Genomic DNA, 19,574 nt, shown 5'->3' with positions numbered 1-19,574 from the left:
GTATGAGTGGTGTTACAGTGAGAGTGGTGTTACAGTGAGAGGGGTGTTACAGTGACAGTAGTGTTACAGTGAGAGTCGTGTTTCAGTAACAGTGTTGTTACAGTATGAGTGGTGTTACAGTGAGAGTGGTGTTACAGTGAGAGGGGTGTTACAGTAACAGTGTTGTTACAGTATGAGTGGTGTTACAGTGAGAGTGGTGTTTCAGTAACAGTGTTGTTACAGTGAGAGGGGTGTTACAGTGACAGTAGTGTTACAGTGAGAGTGGTGTTTCAGTAACAGTGTTGTTACAGTATGAGTGGTGTTACAGTAACAGTGTTGTTACAGTGAGAGTGGTGTTTCAGTAACAGTGTTGTTACAGTGAGAGTGGTGTTTCAGTAACAGTGTTGTTACAGTGAGAGGGGTGTTACAGTAACAGTGTTGTTACAGTGAGAGTGGTGTTACAGTAACAGTGTTGTTACAGTGAGAGTGGTGTTTCAGTAACAGTGTTGTTACAGTGAGAGGGGTGTTACAGTGACAGTAGTGTTACAGTGAGAGTGGTGTTTCAGTAACAGTGTTGTTACAGTATGAGTGGTGTTACAGTGAGAGTGTTGTTACAGTATGAGTGGTGTTACAGTGAGAGTGGTGTTTCAGTAACAGTGTTGTTACAGTGAGAGTGGTGTTACAGTGAGAGTGGTGTTACAGTGAGAGTGGTGTTACAGTGAGAGTGGTGTTTCAGTAACAGTGTTGTTACAGTGAGAGTGGTGTTACAGTGAGAGTGATATTACAGGGCATTGCTGCTCCACTTTATGCAATGTACTGTATATGCTGCTCTGCTATGTATCAAATAATCACACTATTAGTCTAAGAAAATAATCACTGAGGTTATGGCACATCAGCAGTAGGTTGGAACAGGCGGTCTTGTTCTCTCAGGAACTGACTTTGTATACAGATGTATCCAGCAGTATCTCCACCCTTCCTCTCTCTATCTATCCATCTCTCTCCCCCATCTGCTCCTTTCATCTTCAGTGCTTTGTTCTTCAGAGAGCTCATCATGTGACTGTACTGTAAGAGCCAGACTGTTACTGTTACTGTTACTGTAGTGTTATGTAACATCCAGAACCCTGGGCCTTCTACTGTAAGGACTGTGGCAGTATGGCATACCACACTGGTGATCTGGCCAAGACAATTGTTGTACACTTTTCCATGGACAGAATGACACAGCACCAGCTGATAGTAATTGGTTAAGAGCACACTCACAAGCACTTTCTCTTTCATTGGCCAACACACACGCATGCACGCACACCCACACACGCACACACACACACACACACACACACACACACACACACACACACACACACACACACACACACACACACACACACACACACACACACACACACACACACACACACACACACAAACAAACAAACAAACAAACAAACAAACACACACACTGCAACACACTTTCTCAGTGAAGTGGTGGCTGGGCTGTGGCTGCTGGAGGAAATTCCAGGGGATGTTTTCAATAAGAGAACGTAGGCAGCAGCAAGGAATTAGCAAATGAGAACCTTCTGAAACGCTGCTCTCCAACACCCTGCCACACCACCTCCTCCTCATCAAACTGATCATGAATATTAGTGTGTTATGTAGAGGTGGTGTGTGTGTGTGTGTGTGTGTGTGTGTGTGTGTGTGTGTGTGTGTGTGTGTGTGTGTGTGTGTGTGTGTGTGTGTGTGTGTGTGTGTGTGTGTGTGTGTGTGTGTGTGTGTGTGTGTGTGTGTGTGTGTGTGTGTATACATGTGTGTCTGTAAGGGGACTGTGGCTAGTGAGGTGTATGTGTGTATATCTATACTAGGTTATTGTTCGTGTCTGTTTGTTCAGACTTTTGCTTAAAAAAGAATAATATTAAAACAAAGAATATTTCAGTGCAGGTTTTTCCATTCTGTTGAAGCCATGGTCCTATTGTTCCACTCTAGATATCGCCTGCTTTGTCACAACGTCTCCCTCGTTGTCTCTTTCTTCTTCTCTTCTCTCTCTTCCTCGTCTGTCTCTGTCTGCTTTCCTGTCTGCCTCCATCCCCCCTGTATCACACTGACGCCATCTCTCTCTCTTCTTTAACTCCATCTGCTCTGTCTCACTCTATCTTTCCATGTCGTCCCCTCCTCCCAGTAGGAACGTTTTATGGAAACAGAAAAGAGGACAGAAGGATAGGAGGAGAAACAAAGGGACACCAGTGAAAGACGACTAGAGGTCTTGCACTGATAGCTTTGTATTGTAATTGTACAGGTGTGTCAGTGTGTGTGTTTGTTGTGTTGTGAATGTGTGTTTCTGTATTACTGTATCAGTGTGGGTGTATTATTTGACAGTGGTGCCTCTGTCCTGTTTTAGTGTCCACCCTGTTGGGCTGACGTGTCACTCCCTACCTCCCCCTCTCCTACTCACCCCCTCCCCCCGTCCCGTGCGTGAGACTGACGATGCACAGGCCCCGTCTCCCGTGTCGCTGGGCTGGGGCTGTGGCGGGGGTCAGCCTTTTTTGTCTTGCATACTTTAACTCAAACATGTACGCACACAGGCACGGACACACACACACACACACACACACACACACACACACACACACACACACACACACACACACACACACACACACACACACACACACACACACACACACACACACACACACACACACACACACACACACACACACACACACACACACACACACACACACACACACACACAGTAGACAGGCAGATGCACACACACAGGCACACATACAAGGTCTGTCTGATATTAGATCCATCACAAGTCAGAGCTGAAGAGGTGCGATATTAAAACGTAATCTTTGCATCAGTCATCTCCCCATTAGCAGCAGACTCAGTGTGGAGCCCCATCACTTGTCTGTCTCATATTCTCCTTACAGTCTCTATACAGCGCAAGGCAGCAGCATGAAAGTCTCTCACAAACGTTTTTTTGACATTATTAGATATTTTACATACACTACCATTCAAAAGTTTGGGGTCACTTAAAAGTGTCCTTGTTTTTGAAAGAAAAGCAAATTTTTTGTTCATTAAAATAACATCAAATTGATCAGAAATGCAGTGTAGACATTGTTAATGTTGTAAATGACTATTGTAGCTGGAAACGGCCTATTTTTTTAGGGAATATCTACATAGGCTTACAGAGGCCAATTATCAGCAACCATCACTCCTGTGTTCCAATGGCACATTGTGTTAGTGTAACCGATGTGAAATGGCTAGCTAGTTAGCGGTGGTGCGCGCTAATAGCGTTTCAATCGGTGACGTCACTCGCTTTGAGACCTTGAAGTAGTGGTTCCCCTTGTTCTGCAAGGGCCGTGGCTTTTGTGGAGCGATGGGTAACGATGCTTCGTGGGTGACTGTTGTTGATGTGTGCAGAGGGTCCCTGGTTCGCGCCCGAGTCGGGGCGAGGGGACGCCATAAACTTAAACTGTTACATTGATGCTGTTGACCCGGATCACTGGTTGCTGCAGAAAAGGAGGAGGTCGAAAGGGGGATGAGTGTAACCGATGTGAAATGGTTAGCGGTGGTGCGCGCTAATAGCGTTTCAATTGGTGACGTCACTCGCTTTAAGACCTTGAAGTAGTGGTTCCCCTTGCTCTGCCGCGGCTTTTGTGGCGCGATGGGTAACGATGCTTCGTGAGTGACTGTGGTTAGGATAGGATAAAGTAATCCTTCTAACCCCCCCCCCCCTTAAAAGAGTTAGATGCACTATTGTAAAGTGGTTGTTCCACTGGATATCATAAGGTGAATGCACCAATTTGTAAGTCGCTCTGGATAAGAGCGTCTGCTAAATGACTTAAATGTAAATGTAAATGTAAAAGATGTGTGCAGAGGGTCCCTGGTTCGACCCCAGGTAGGGGCGAGGAGAGGGACGGAAGCTAAACTGTTACATTAGCTAATCCAAGTTCATAATTTTAAAAGGCTAATTGATCATTAGAAAACCCTTTTGCAATTATGTTAGCACAGCTGAAGACTGTTTTTCTGATTAAAGAAGCAGTAAAACTGGCCTTCTTTAGACTAGTTGAGTATCTGGAACATCAGCATTTGTGGGTTCGATTACAGGCTCAAAATGGCCAGAAACAAAGAACTTTCTTCTGAAACTCGTCAGTCTATTCTTGTTCTGAGAAATTAAGGCTATTCCATGCGAAAAATTGTCAAGAAACTGAAGATCTCGTACAACGCTGTGTACTACTCCCTTCACAGAACAGCGCAAACTGTCTCTAACCAGAATAGAAAGAGGAGTGGGAGGCCCCGGTACACAACTAAGCAAGAGGACAAGTACATTAGTGTGTCTAGTTTGAGAAACAGACGCCTCACAAGTCCTCAACTGGCAGCATCATTAAATATTACCCGCAAAACCTCAGTCACAACGTCAACAGTGAAGAGGTGACTCTGGGATGCTGGCCTTCTAGGCAGAGTTGCAAAGAAAAAGCCATATCTCTGATTGGCCAATAAAAAGAAAATATTAAGAAGGGCAAAAGAACACAGACACTGGACAGAGGAACTCAATTAGACTTTTAAAATGATGGACTTGGATTAGCTAACACATTGTGCCATTGGAACACAGGAGTGATGGTTGCTGATAATGTGCCGCTGTACGCCTATGTAAATATTGCATTAAAAATCAGCCGTTTCCAGCTACAATAGTCATTTACAACATTAACCATGTCTACACTGAATTTCTGATCAATTTGATGTTATTTTAATGGACAAAAAATGTGCTTTTCTTTCAAAAACAATACAATTTCTAAGTGACCCCAAACTTTTGAACGGTAGTGTATATTTTTCCTGACCCATAATATATTATGTATGACACATTCCCCCGTTATCATTAAAATAACTACTGATAACTAATCTAGTCTAAGGTTAGGAGTTTGGGCCCATAGTGCTAGCCTCTCTCTCTGTCAGGCCCATAGACTCTGTCCCTCTCAGGCCCTGAGGGTTAGCTTAGCGTTATCCGGTGTGCTGGTGGGATTCCCAGGCAGCTCTAATTAGATGGAGGGCTCATTAGACTGCTGGTAGATTACATGCTTCATTAGCCTCTTGAAAACATATCACAGCTCATTCAGCACTAATGGCTGCTACGCCACATTGCATTAAAACATGTACTCTCACTCCATCTCCATAACTCTCCTCTGGCTAATACAAATACACATGCACACACACTTTCTCTGGTACGCACACAAACACACACGCACACACACACACACACACACACACACACACACACACACACACACACACACACACACACACACACACACACACACACACACACACACACACACACACACACACACACACACACACACACACACACACACACACACACACACATTTTACATGGACACAATTGCACTCATGCACACACACATACAATAGTGATTACACTTGTGATTTTGAGAAAAATTTGCGTAAAGTCTGTTATGAATTACTATGTATCAGCTGATCTGAGAGCTAAACCTGACTAGCATGTAGCAGAGGGGGCTTATTGCAATAAAGAGGGGATGAGGAGGTGAAAGTTGGAGGGAAGGAAATTAAATGATGAAAGGTGGAGCAGGAATCAGATGAGAGAGATAAATAGACCATTGTGGGGGTCTACGAGATGTCATGGCTTCTATCACGTGTCTACACCGCATAGCTACAGTCAGCGTATGTGTGTGTGTGCAAGATAGGGAACCTTTCTCCAGACGCCTGCCAGCTGCCCTCATCCCCCCTCCCGTCCTAGCAGACAAGGAGTTAAGACCTCAGCTGTCAGCAACAAAAACAAACGGAGGGGGCAATTTTCACTAAATGTTTTAAACCCACCACAGGCCCAACCCCTGCAAGTCCCTGTCTACCCCATCTCTCTTTCCCTCTTTTTCTCCCTGTACACTTTCTCTTTCTTTCCCCACTCTCTTTTTCCCCTCCTCTCTCTCTGTCTCTTTCTGCCAGCAGTATAGCAGTAGTGACTGTAGCATGTGGGGTCTGGCAGACAGACTGAGAGCATACAGACAGTCTAAATATTTAAAGCCAGCGGGAAACACTTTAAATGTTCCTACAGAAATCCATTGACCCCTACAGCGATCCTGATTTGGTCCATGTTTTCAAGAGACCGTGGGTCTCTGAGCATGCACAACAAAGTCAAATCAAATCAAATTGTATTTGTCACATGGTTCATAAACAACAGGTGTGGACTAACAGTGAAATGCTTACTTACGGGCCCTTCTAAACAATGCAGAAAGAAAGAAAATAGAGAAGTAATAGAAACGTGACCGTGGGTCTTGACCACATGGACCAAGTCAGTGGATTTCTGTAGGAACATTTAAAGTGTTTCCCGCTGGCTTTAAATATTTAGTCTGTCTGTATGCTCTCACTTTAATAATAATAGATACACAATGACTAGCGATAACTTAGCTATATACAAGGAGTTACAGTACCGAGTGGATGTGCAGGGGTATGAGGTTATTGAGGTAGATAGATACTGTATGTACATATAACTAGGAATAAAGTGATAGATAATAAACAGTAGCAGCAGCGTATGTGATGAGTCAAAAAGGTTTGTGTAAAAAGGGTCAATGCAGATAGTCTGGGTAGCTACTTGGTTTACTATTTAGCAGTCTATTTAGCCGCCTTATGACTTGGGAGGATAAGCTGTTCAAGGTCCTGTTGGTTCTTGACTTGCATCGGTACCTCTTGGTTGACCTATAGTGGGTAGATGAGTATAAATATTACTATTATTATTGCTGATTTGGTTCATTAGGGGACCAGGATCGGGACACGACCATTCACAATTGTCGGTCATCACACCCCACCAGTCAAGGCACTCCGAGGGTCTCACCCACAGGGGGTAGATGAGGGTGTAATGTGGGATGTCTTACTTAAACAGCTGTAAAAGGTTGCTATTACCCAAGGAATAATTCCATGTATTACATATAAAAATGTCCAGTCGCAAAATCCTGCACGGAGCCTTCACCGTGCGCTGCCACTTTAAGAGAGCATCAGACGTAAGGAAGGAGGAAATAAAGACAGCTCTTCCGGCTCTCTGGAGTGAACTCTCGTTTGGCCCGACAGTTTGATAGTGTGTGGAATAAAGAAGTCTTCTTTATTTTCAGTGTGCATTAGGGGAACAGGACTGGGACACGATCGATCTCGGTCATCGGTCATCACCCCCCTCTGGTGGAGGCACTCATTGGGCTGCATGCATAGTAGGGTTGGCCGGTACCTTCATACAGTTCCTGTAACAAAGCATCCTTCACTCATGCTGCCAAACTTACCCTCGTAAAACTGACCATCCTACTGATCCTCGACTTCGGCGATGTCATTTACAAAATAGCCTCCAACACTCTACTCAGCAAATTGGATGCAGTCTATCACAGTGCCATCCGTTTTGTCACCAAAGCCCCATATACTACCCACCACTGCGACCTGTATGCTCTCGTTGGTTGGCCCTCGCTTCATACTCGTCGCCAAACCCACTGGCTCCAGGTCATCTACAAGTCTCTGCTATGTAAAGCCCCGCCTTATCTCAGCTCACTGTTCACCATAGCAGCACCCACCCGTAGCACGCGCTCCAGCAGGTATATCTCACTGGTCACCCCCAAAGCCAATTCTTCCTTTGGCCGCCTCTCCTTCCAGTTCTCTGCTGCCAATGACTGGAACGAACTGCAAAAATCTCTGATGCTGGAGACTCTTACCTCCCTCACTAGCTTTAAGCACCAGCTGTCAGAGCAGCTCACAGATCACTGCACCTGTACATAGCTCATATGTAGATAGCCCATCCAATCTACCTCATCCCCATACTGTATTAATTTATTTATCTTGCTCCTTTGCACCCCAGTATCTCTACTTGCACATTCATCTTCTGCACACCCTACCATTCCAGTGTTTAATTGCTATATTGTAATTACTTCGCCACCGTGGCCTATTTATTGCCTTACCTCTCTTATCCTACCTCATTTGCACATGCTGTATATAGATTTTTGTACTGTATTATTAATTGTATGTTTGTTTATTCCATGTGTAACTCTGTGTTGTTGTATGTGTCGAACTGCTTTGCTTTATCTTGGCCAGGTCGCAGTTGTAAATGAGAACTTGTTCTCAACTAGCCTACCTGGTTAAATAAAGGTGAAATAAGGGGCGCTATTTCTTTCCAAAGGTAAACTTTTATGCACAGAACGAATTTAGGCAGCAGGGATCTTGATCCAGGAGGGGATTGATTGTCTCTGCTGTAACTAAGAGGCTTAAGCTGGCAAGCTAGCTACTTACTTAGCAAGTTAGCCAACCAAATGCATAGCTGGAGCCCTGAGATAATTTATTTGGCAAATCTTAGATACTTAACTTTTAGTTATAAGCTGTAGCGTAGAAACCCCCTCTATAAGCTATAAGGGTGCCCCAACTGGTATTGAAAATCATACAGTCGGTATTTCAAAATACCCCGGTATACGGTATATACGGTATACCGCCCAAGCCTAAAACATAGGATATCAAATCATTACAGAGAAGAAGGGGAGAGACAAGGAGAGGAATGAGGAGGAGGAGGGGAAACCCTTCTGATTCCCATTAATCCCACTACTAAAACAGTGGGATTCAGGGTGGAATTTTCTGATTCCTTCCTTTAGATTTACACGTCAAGCGAGAGGTGCTCTGTTCAACGCCATGGTTCAGCTGGTTCAGATGCACTGCGGCTAGGATTTCTCTCCCTCGGTTTGTTGACTGGGAGGCTGGGAGGTGATTTATAGATGTGCTGGTACTGTAGAGGTGCAAATGTACACCCAAGGTTAAGGTGCAGGGATGCTGGAGTTATTAAACCTTTGTTACATTACTCATGCTCACGTTGTGGAATAGTACTCTGAACTACAATACTGGGAGTGAGTCAGACAGGGACTCCCCCGAGCATCTCAACACACACACACACACCACACACACACACACACACACACACACACACACACACACACACACACACACACACACACACACACACACACACACACACACATGTGCATGTGAACGTACACATGCATACACGCACACACGTTGTGAATGCATGCACTCAAACGCAAATGCACACACACACACACACCCAAACATCAGATAGCACACACATTTCCAATCAGGGTAGAGGAATCCTTATTTTCCTTGGCCAACTTATTTTATTTAGCAGTCCAGCTTTGTGTGGTTTGGTTCCACCCCTTTCTCTCTACCCATCCCTCTCTTCTTCTCTCTTTTTTCATGGTCTGTTGTTCCACAGCCTGTGAAGCAACAGCTTGTGTTTGTTTGCAGCATAGCAACAGTGCCCAGCGTGGGTTCTGTGTGTTCTGTGTGTAGTGGTCTACATCAGTGTCCTACTTACCCCCTCTTCCTTCCTCACAGGGGTCCACCAGCCAGCCTGACTGCCCATGCTCTGAGGGCATGGATCCCTCTCTCCTTCTGATGCTGATACAGTCTCCCTCTCTCCTTAAATCTGTCCTTATCCTCATCACGCTCTATATTATAGGACCATCTAGGTCCCCCGTGATACAAGTCAGTATTCGACGTCCATTCATGTCTTAGGACGTCAGGAGATGACATGGAAACCGGCCACTAGGGACAACAGAGAGAGCTGTTACCTTCAAGAATGTTTCGGTTTTGCTAAGGCGTTGCTAGCGATTTTTGTTTTACGCCTATCCCAAACCTTAAATCAAATCCTTAAGTCAAATGTCTTTATAAAGCCCTTCTTACATCAGCAGATGTCACAAAGTGCTAAACAGAAACCCAGCCTAAAACCCCAAACAGTAAGCAATGCAGATGTAGGAACATGGTGGCTAGAAAAACCTCCCTAGAAAGGCAGGAACCTAGGAAGAACCAGGCTCTGAGGGGTCGCCAGTCCTCTGCTGGCTGTGCCAGGTGGAGATTATAACAGTACATGGCCATTAAGGCCAGATTGTTTTCAAGATGTTCAAACGTTCATAGATGACCAGCAGGGTCAAATAATAATCAGTGGTTGTAGAGGGTGCAATAGGTCAGTACCTCAGGAGTAAATGTCAGTTGGCTTTTCATAGCCGAGCATACAGAAGTCGAGACAGCAGGTGCGGTAGAGAGCGAGAGAGAGAGAGAGAGTCGAAAACAGCAGGTCTGGGACAAGGTAGCACAGGTCAGGATTCTATAGCCGCAGGCAGAACAGTTGAAACTGGAGCAGCAGGACAACCAGGTGGACTGGGGACAGCCAGGAGTCATCAGGTCAGGTAGTCCTTAGGCATGGTCCTAGAGCTCAGTTCCTCCGGGAGGAGAGGGAATTAGAGGGAGCCCTTACCTTAACCATTCAGAGTTAATGCCTAACCTTAAAATGTTTGAGTTAATGCTTAAACTTAATAACCATTTAAAATTCGAAGTTAATGCCTAAACTAGATTCAGCGGCGGGACGATTTTTGTCAGAATGAATGGTCTGTGGGGGCGGACGGACGGCGAAAATAATTATAAGAATTTGTACAATGAAAGTTGACAACAACTAAGCCCAAAAACATTATCTTTATCTTTATTTTTAAAACTTAAAAAACACTTGTTATGTTGCATGTTGCTGACCTCTGTTATAGGGATTACCTCTATATCCTCTCCTCATCCAGCGTTGCTTGATTATATTGACAGGGTGCAGGGATGGGTAGAAGCAGGGATAGGTAAAGGAATGGAGAAAGGTATGGAGGGAGGGAGGGGTGCAAGTGTGGACAGGCGGTGTGAGTAATAAGGCGCTGACACGGCTGGAATCAGGCCCACAAAACCCTCAGCCTGGGTGGCAACCAGACACACGCTACTATAGAGGAGAGAGGGATGGGTAGAGAGAGAGAAAGAGAAATATAGAGGAAAATAGATTAGGAGAGAGATAAAAAGAAAGAATGAGGGAGCATGTTTTGGAAGGGAGAGAGGGGAAGTTACTGTAGATAAGTAATTAACTCTGGATTGAGGAGGAACAGCCTGGTAGGGGTGTGTTTGTAGCCCAGGATTTTCCAGTCTACCCTGACCAGTGGCACAACAGCAGGCAGGGCAGGAAAGAGCTATTTGATCCATAATAAGGCAGGACTTCTCTCATTAAGTGATCTAAATTCTCAGTGGTCTAAATCCTCAGTGTGGTCACCAAATAAACACACTGGCTGGCCGAGGAGGGCCACATACCGGACAGAGCCACAGAAGTCTGTTTACAGGGGAGGAGGATCTCCTCCTACTTTTAGAGGGATGTGTGTGGCTACTAAATGTGTGTGTTGGTGTGTTTGTTTGTTTGTATATGGGTGTTTATTTGTGTAGGTGTTTTGGGTGTGGGTGAGGGTGTGGGTGTGGGTGAAGGATTGAAGGCGTTTCACATATGACATTTGGTAACCTGGTTTGGTTTCTTGGATCGTTTGTGAAAATTCTACAGAATATGTTTTGCTTTCACAAGACCTGAAAATAACCGTTTCCGGGGGCGATTTACGAGACACACACTCTACATGGCGTTAGGAAGCTTGCTTATTTACAACGGACATAAAGTTCCACGCAACTTCCGCTGCCGTGTCACAATACCTGGTACTCTGGTCAGGGATTTTGGAACCTTTACACACGCAGGTCCAGGATTCATTTTAGCCAGGGTTCATTTGGGGTTCACACATGCTTTATAGCTGGATCAGGGTACCAAAGGCTCCAGGCTCCGGATCATACAGGGGATACGTGACAGCGCCCTCACAAATCAAGAAAGAGAGAGGAACGCAAGATATCAGAAATGTATTTTCGACCTCCTCTAATGGTCTCTTGAGTCAGAAACAGTCTGACCACAGACAGTGAATACACACATTCACTCTGAGCGACAGGTCAGACCAGACAGACGGGAGGGTGCACTTGGCCCCCTGTAGCAGGCGTGTGTTCCTGGCTACAGTCCTGATCTCTGTGGCTGTCTGGTGTCTGGTTAGGGAGATGACCATACACACATATACAGGCCCCTTCACACACACTTACACACTTGTAATTCATCCCACACAGCCCTCAGAACCGACTAAATTACTTCGCCTGCTGGCCTGTGGAAACCGTATGTCTCTGTAAGCCCTCTGTTCAGACTGTTTGTGTATGACATCTAAAAGTGAGAAAATTAACAAGACATCAAACAGACAGCTTGACCTAACAGACGGAATGCACAGGGCTTTTTCACTGACCGTAAAAGGGCTTCATAGCTGAAATTAATGAAATATCTGCTTGACAAAGACATGAGGGTCATTGAATCTGCCATTCTGGGAGCAGCCTTCAGCTGTGGGGGGGGGGGGGGGGGGGCAGGAGAGGATAGGAGAGAGGAAGAAAGGAGTAGAAAGGAGGAGTGGAGAGTAGAGGGAAGAGAGAAGGCAAAAGAGGAGAAACGTGAAGAGAGGAGAGGAGGGGAGAGGAGAAATAAGTAAAAGAGGAGAAAAGAGGAGAGGAGGAGACTGGGCCCCTCAATAGGGTGTCTGTCCCCTCCTCCTCTTCTCTCTTCTCTGGAGGGACTTGGTGTGGTGGAGGGAGAGTGCTGTAATCTGGCCGTCTGATCTGACCGACACTCGGCAGTAGCCTCTCCTCCCTCCCCTGCCAATCCCCTCGCAGTCTTTGAACTCCGCCGCCAAGAAAGTGTAGAGCCGCATTTTCTCCCCTCAGGAATGATCAGAAAAATCATAATAATAAAATAGAGGATCGGGAAAGCAGGCAAGCTAGGGCCCTTGAAGATTGCCAGCGTGCTGTTAATAAACTGAGGGAGCGTGCTGGGGGGGTGATGTCAGAGAGCATTAGGCCGTATTACTGGGTTGAGTGACACCTGGGATTATTCACGGTAGGGAGGAATAAAACTGCTTTCATCAGTGTGTGGCTGGGACCTGTCTGTTTGATGTCAGAATGAAGGAATCAGAAAAAAACAAGGGGTTTGGGGAAGGGGGCAAGGAGCAGAGTGCACTACAATATGGGGTCAATAAGGGTCAGTACATAGGAACAAGTGCAGAGAAAGATCAAGGGTCAGTATATGTTTGGATGGCCCGCCTGCCACCATAAAGGGTCGAACACATCGGACCAAATGTGGATCTCCAATTCATCTACCGATCCTTTAGAGAGCTGTTGGCGTCTGACTACCGATCCTTCAGCGAGCTGTTGGCGTCTGACTACCGATCCTTCAGCGAGCTGTTGGCGTCTGACTACCGATCCTTCAGCGAGCTGTTGGCGTCTGACTACCGATCCTTCAGCGAGCTGTTGGCGTCTGACTACCGATCCTTCAGCGAGCTGTTGGCGTCTGACTACCGATCCTTCAGCGAGCTGTTGGCGTCTGACTACCGATCCTTCAGCGAGCTGTTGGCGTCTGACTACCGATCCTTCAGCGAGCTGTTGGCGTCTGACTACCGATCCTTCAGCGAGCTGTTGGCGTCTGACTACCGATCCTTCAGCGAGCTGTTGGCGTCTGACTACCGATCCTTCAGCGAGCTGTTGGTGTCTGACTACTGACATTTTTGTGCGATTCTACATGTGAAATCGGTTTGCAGTCGGTTCACAAAGTACTCTCGGCAGGAAAACGCTATCCCTGTCTCTTCAGACCTCTGTTTTAGACTAGAGACTATCTTGTAGCCGTCTGTCATCATGACTAAGGAGAAGACATTTTATGTACCACATGGCCTGATCAGGGAAAACTCTGGGCCCTGTCTATCAGGTACAGCGTTATTTGAGATGTGAACTGACCTGTTGTGTTCCCTGTTAGGTCACTTCCTGGGGAACCACAGTGTGTTGGACATCCTGAGACAGGAGGGCTACGAGGTTGTGCACACACCATCACACTACCAGGAACCAATCACAGAGTGAGTACAGAGACACTCCCCGCCCACACAGCAGGGCCACAACCGAAACACATGCACACACATTGACATGTGTATGGGCATTGGGCACTAATTCATATGAACATTCAGAAACACACAGTCTCAGATTTACCACAGAAGTTTACGATACCACATCAACCGTATTCACTCAGAAACACATGCAGAAACACATGACATGTACTCATTGACCCCACTCATTGACCTCACCAGCCCCCTTGGCATGGCCACCTCAACCATCAGCCTTCTGAAGAGGGGTGCTGCATCTCCTCATGGAAACCAGCCCCCAGTCTCCCCCGTGAACTCTCCCACCCCTGAACACCCCGCACGCTGGCACAGGCTCCCTATCACCCTGCAGGCAGCAGCAGCAGGACTTGGGGGGTTGATCTAAGGCCCGTGCAGGTTGGGCCCATTAAAATAGCAGCGCTAATGGTTACAGCACTCACTTGAACCAGGGTGAAAATGGACAAATGAGGAACAACATGGGAAATCACATAAAGCAGAGCTACAGTAAAACATCTAATCCATCCACTGCTTTTACAAACTCACTTCCTTCACTGCAAATTACAGCTGTAACAAAACCATTCCTCCCTGGCTCATACACAGAGCATGCCCAGGCCCAGCCTCAGCCGAGCTGCAGGCCACAGCAGTTCTGCTTTAAAAGCTGACAAGTGGACTGACTGATTGTGGTCGAAAACACACAAAACCGCTCAAAACACTTTGTGCTCTCTGATATGAGGTGACAACAATACAATGTGGCAGGAAGCTTTTCGGGAGGTTATGAAGTGTAAACCTCAAAACTAGGCCTGCACCCAGAGGCATCATGTGCTTTCTGCTTAATATAGAGATGATGACAAAAGGAACCAAAGCAAAGTGACTCAGTGTAGAGTGGCTGTAGCCCACAGCAGCCAACATCTGTAGACAGTGTAATACTGGCTAACACGGAGCTGAACAGTGTGTGGTCTGAACCTGGGGCCTCATTAGGATGTCAAACCTCCAGGGTGTTTACTGACAGGGAAAGCAATATGACCCTTCATATGCATAGTAGGCAGAAGTTGCCCCTAAACGTTAAGGTCATTTTGCGGGTTTTCTGATCCTAGATCTGTGCCTACAGGCAACTACCGGTAATCAGATAGGGAAGGAAGTGGCATAAATGACAGGTAAGGAATGTGGATTAGTGTAGGACCAAGTTCCAATGCTTTTGAAATGTATCCTCCTTTCCTGCTCTCATATGACGGTGTTGATCAAAGCAATGTAACGGAAACCTTACTTTGCCCTATCTGACCGTGTTACATCCTTGACTACTTCAAGCAAATGAATATGGTAAGGATACATTTCTAAGGTATTGAGTTGTCAGGGTGGTCAGAGGGGTTACAGCTACCTCCCTTGTGGCTCGTGGCGGATTTAGACACTCAGTAAACTCTTTACAAGCACAGAGGACATTGTGTCCCTGTTGGAAGTTCAAAGCCCTTTGGAGCCTATAGGTAGGCTGGAGAGCACTGTGGTGGTTAGGTCACCTTAAACCACGCACCATTGCACATTCACACACAACCTCTAAGGAGAACCTCCCTAAAATATATTACATAACATAAATAAACTACTCACTAACATTATTCTGTTATCTTTCATCTATTCTAGTGATGAGGGAACAAACATACAGGTCTATACCACAATGTTCTAATATTTAATAAGCATAGTTCTTTGTCCCACAGAGAACCAACAGAGAGCCCCAGCGATGGGGGCTCTGATGCGGGTACAGTCTCTCCCTCTGACTGGGTGACCAGTCCCTCAGACCTGGATGATGGGCCGGAGGGGCTGGAGGATGAGGAGCTGCCCCACATGCTGCTGCCAGACAGCCTGAGCCAGCTGGAGGAGTTTGGGAGACACAAGCGCCCCCGGAAGGCCCACCGCGGTCACAGCCGCCCCCGCCTCTTCAGTGACCTGTGGGTCCGCATTGGTGACAGGTGAGAGGTGAACAAACACACACACTGTCTCTAGCTCTTTTTTGAAACCATCCAATGGCAACAAAGAATATCGTAACATGAAGAGCAGCAGACAGTGCAACTGCACACTCATAGGACAGGAAGAGCACTCACACAGCGAGAGACAGTAACAAGATCTGTCATTAACTACCGCAGTGTTCCTGTTAACCTGACTGATCTGGTTTTCTCACCCTCCAGTACCCCACCTCCTCAGCCTAATGTGAGGATAACCAAAGGCTACGTGACGGTGGAGCCCGCCCTCACCCACCAAGAGCAGCGCAGGAGGGCAGATCTCTACCCCTCCATGGAGGCCCCCAGCAAGGCTTCCCCCTCTGCCCTGCCCACCCCCAGCTCAGCCCAGTCCAACACTGGCACCACCCACGCTCTCACCTACCTGCTAACGTTGCTTATCACTTACCTGCTGTTTACCTCCTGACCACACAGTGGAGCTCTCTCCACACACACACACACTGACACTGACTGTCTCCATACCTGAGTGAGCATTGTTATGTGTCATAATCCTAGAACATACAAAGATCTACATATAAAGATTCTGCAAACGGGAACTGGAGGTGGATATTAACTGCAATGGGCATGGAACATACATTACACAGATCATTAGAATATTTGCACATTCACAGGACATGGATATGAGGGTTGGGGACAACAGACAGACAGAGACAGACAGACAGACAGACAGACAGACAGACAGACAGACAGACAGACAGACAGACAGACAGACAGACAGACAGACAGACAGACAGACAGACAGACAGACAGACAGACAGACAGACAGACAGACAGACAGACAGACAGACAGACAGACAGACAGACAGGGACCTCTGAGACAGACCGGTCCGTCTTCAGGCGTCTGTGAAGGGAGATGCAACAGTCTGTAAAAAGTGATTTAAACTCACACTGTGTGGAATAAGCTTTTACCCATGATGAAATGGATGAACGGTCTATCAGAGATCTAATGGAAGATACCATATGGCATCTATATTATGAAGTTGTCAGTTGTAGAGGCTGAGTCTTTAAACCTCAAGAAAAAAATATGATAGAATAATGAGTATAGCACAAGGTCTGGAACTCTCAGAAGAGTCTAGAGAGGTGTCTAAAATCACCTTAAATTAGATATTATTATGAATAATATTGATATTAATGATGATAATAAACATACTAATGACAATATTAACAGCTATAACTGTAATAAGGTCTAATATCTTATAGACATAGGACGAGGCACACACAGTGGAAGTTTTTGTAAATTGTGCATTTTGTTTATAAAAAAAATATTGTATATTTATTATTTCTCTAAGAGTATATTTTATTGCGTTTGATCATTACTGAAAAATAAACTTTTGGAAATTCACTTACATTTCTTGGGCTGCATATTTCTCTCGGCCTACATGTCCATATGAATGCAAGTTAGTTTTTTATTTTGAACATAGTGAGTGCAATAATGTAAAGGTCAAGCGTGCAGAACATCTCGAGGTGGAATTCTCTAAGTGAATTTACTCTGCCATCTACTGGTTTCAATGGGCATGCGGGGGTTTGGTCATCAAGTTACGCTGGTGCTACTTTCCCCACCAGGTGGCAATGGTGGCTCACACAAGAAAACAAATCACATGAAACGCTCAAACTCAAATATGAAACCAAAAAAATACCCCATGGTACTGTCCATCTCTTTCAGTAATGCTCTTGTTGGCTTTTATATACAGTACTACAATTATTGGTTATGTATAATTTCCACCAGCGTAGTTTTCAGCACAAAAATATATGTGTTGCTTCTTTTCTGCAGCAGGCCTCGTCTACAACATGCGGGAAGATGGTGACAGTGAGTTTACCATGCCAAGAACTAAAATAGACTGCTTAGTTTATAGAATAAGCTACTTTGAAAACTAGAAAGTAGGATTGTGGTATTTTCACCTGTGCCATATAATTGTATTTAATCCCCTATTCAGTGTCTTAAATTCATACCAATTATAGACCAATAGCATTATATATTTAAACTGCTGTAATTTGGTAAAAAAACAAAACAATTTCAGTGGTCAAATGTATTTGGTTTATGTTGGCCTACAGTTTATATGTACTAAATTCAAAATATAGGAAAATCCACAGTTGGCCTGATGTAAATTACGAAATGCAATGTTTTCAGGTTGGGTGACAAAACAAGGCTAGAACTTTTCCGTGTTTTGCCTAGTAATCCTAGGCCTATTCCATTTTGAATCTATCAGAGTAGTCCTACAGCTATTTAAATGACTTTAGTCGTTGCATTTATTTTTATGCACGGAATAATATAAATGGGTCATTATTTCTCAAGTAAACACTTCACATCAAATCTGACAGGTTTCTGAATAATGTTGCCTAATGTGAGCTAGCATCATACAGTAGCCTAAAGAGAGATGAATGAATTGTGTGAATTGTGTGAGCACTGTTCTGCCAAAGATAGTTCTGCTTCAAATGGCATAGTAAAAATGTTACACACCCTTATGTAGGCAAATCTTATATTTATATGGAAAATATTTATCTATGCATTTGTTAATTCTCATTTTCATTCAGTTATTGTCACACATTCACTCATTCCCAAAATCCACTTTGACAGATATGACTAATGCATGTTGCTGGATGTTCCTGTAGTCCTGTACACCGTCTGCTTTTAATGAACCTAACACACAGAACCTTGCAGTGGATGGAAAAAAAACACTAGACCTACATGTCCTGTATTTAGACCTACTGGAAATATGGATCCACTAAATAAACCGAAGAAGTCAGAGCAACAAAAGCCATTCAATGTTGAATGTGTTGATTATGTTGAGATACTGAGTAATATAGCTAGATATTGGATCACCTATATGTGATCTATTTATACGCATATGTAATCTATTTCAGAATTTGAATGCACAGAAGAACATTGGCTGGCTGAAATAGTGGCTCACCATGGGGAACACAAACCTAACACATTTTATGAGCTCAGTAATTATGACCTGTGTGTGATCCATCTATTCCATTTCGTCTGAGACAATCAAAATGTAGCCTAATATAAACAATCCCTTTAAGATTGAACATCTCTTTCCTCAGAGACACCTATAAAAGTTATTCATTTATGGAAGATGAACTATGCAAAACACAATCACAACTCCCTCAAAAAATTACAATTGCCAATAGTAATAATATAAATCAAGTATAACAGTGTGAATGTTTAGTGAAAGCCACTTCTTCACAAGTAGTACTGCATGCTACCATACACAGCCATTCCTCCAAGTAGTACTGCATGCTACCATACACAGCCACTCCTCCAAGTAGTACTGCATGCTACCATACACAGCCATTCCTCCAAGTAGTACTGCATGCTACCATACACAGCCATTCCTCCAAGTTGTACTGCATGCTACCATACACAGCCATTCCTCCAAGTAGTACTGCATGCTACCATACACAGCCATTCCTCCAAGTAGTACTGCATGCTACCATACACAGCCATTCCTCCAAGTAGTACTGCATGCTACCATACACAGCCATTCCTCCAAGTTGTACTGCATGCTACCATACACAGCCATTCCTCCAAGTAGTACTGCATGCTACCATACACAGCCATTCCTCCAAGTAGTACTGCATGCTACCATACACAGCCATTCCTCCAAGTAGTACTGCATGCTACCATACACAGCCATTCCTCCAAGTAGTACTGCATGCTACCATACACAGCCATTCCTCCAAGTAGTACTGCATGCTACCATACACAGCCATTCCTCCAAGTTGTTCTGCTGGT

The 19,574-nt window shown here is 45.0% G+C and overlaps 1 protein-coding gene across 2 annotated transcripts in view; it reads left to right on the top strand.

Moving 5' to 3' along the window:
• LOC139578392 (metalloprotease TIKI2-like) overlaps window positions 1-16,569 on the top strand; it is a 105,275-nt gene extending 88,706 nt beyond the window's left edge. Inside the window, exons 5-7 of one of the 2 annotated variants that reach the window (XM_071405902.1) lie at window positions 13,709-13,805; window positions 15,533-15,784; window positions 16,001-16,569. In XM_071405902.1, the coding sequence (XP_071262003.1) occupies window positions 13,709-13,805; window positions 15,533-15,784; window positions 16,001-16,238 (587 nt within the window). In that variant the 3' untranslated portion in view covers window positions 16,239-16,569. Of the gene's footprint in view, window positions 1-13,708; window positions 13,806-15,517; window positions 15,785-16,000 lie in introns of both variants that reach the window. The other variant, XM_071405901.1, reaches the window with a different exon arrangement.
• The last annotated feature ends 3,005 nt before the right edge of the window (window positions 16,570-19,574 follow it).

Source organism: Salvelinus alpinus, chromosome 6 (assembly GCF_045679555.1).
Source record: "Salvelinus alpinus chromosome 6, SLU_Salpinus.1, whole genome shotgun sequence".
Taxonomy (NCBI): Eukaryota; Metazoa; Chordata; class Actinopteri; order Salmoniformes; family Salmonidae; genus Salvelinus; species Salvelinus alpinus.
This window is presented reverse-complemented; position numbering and strand designations above follow the sequence as displayed.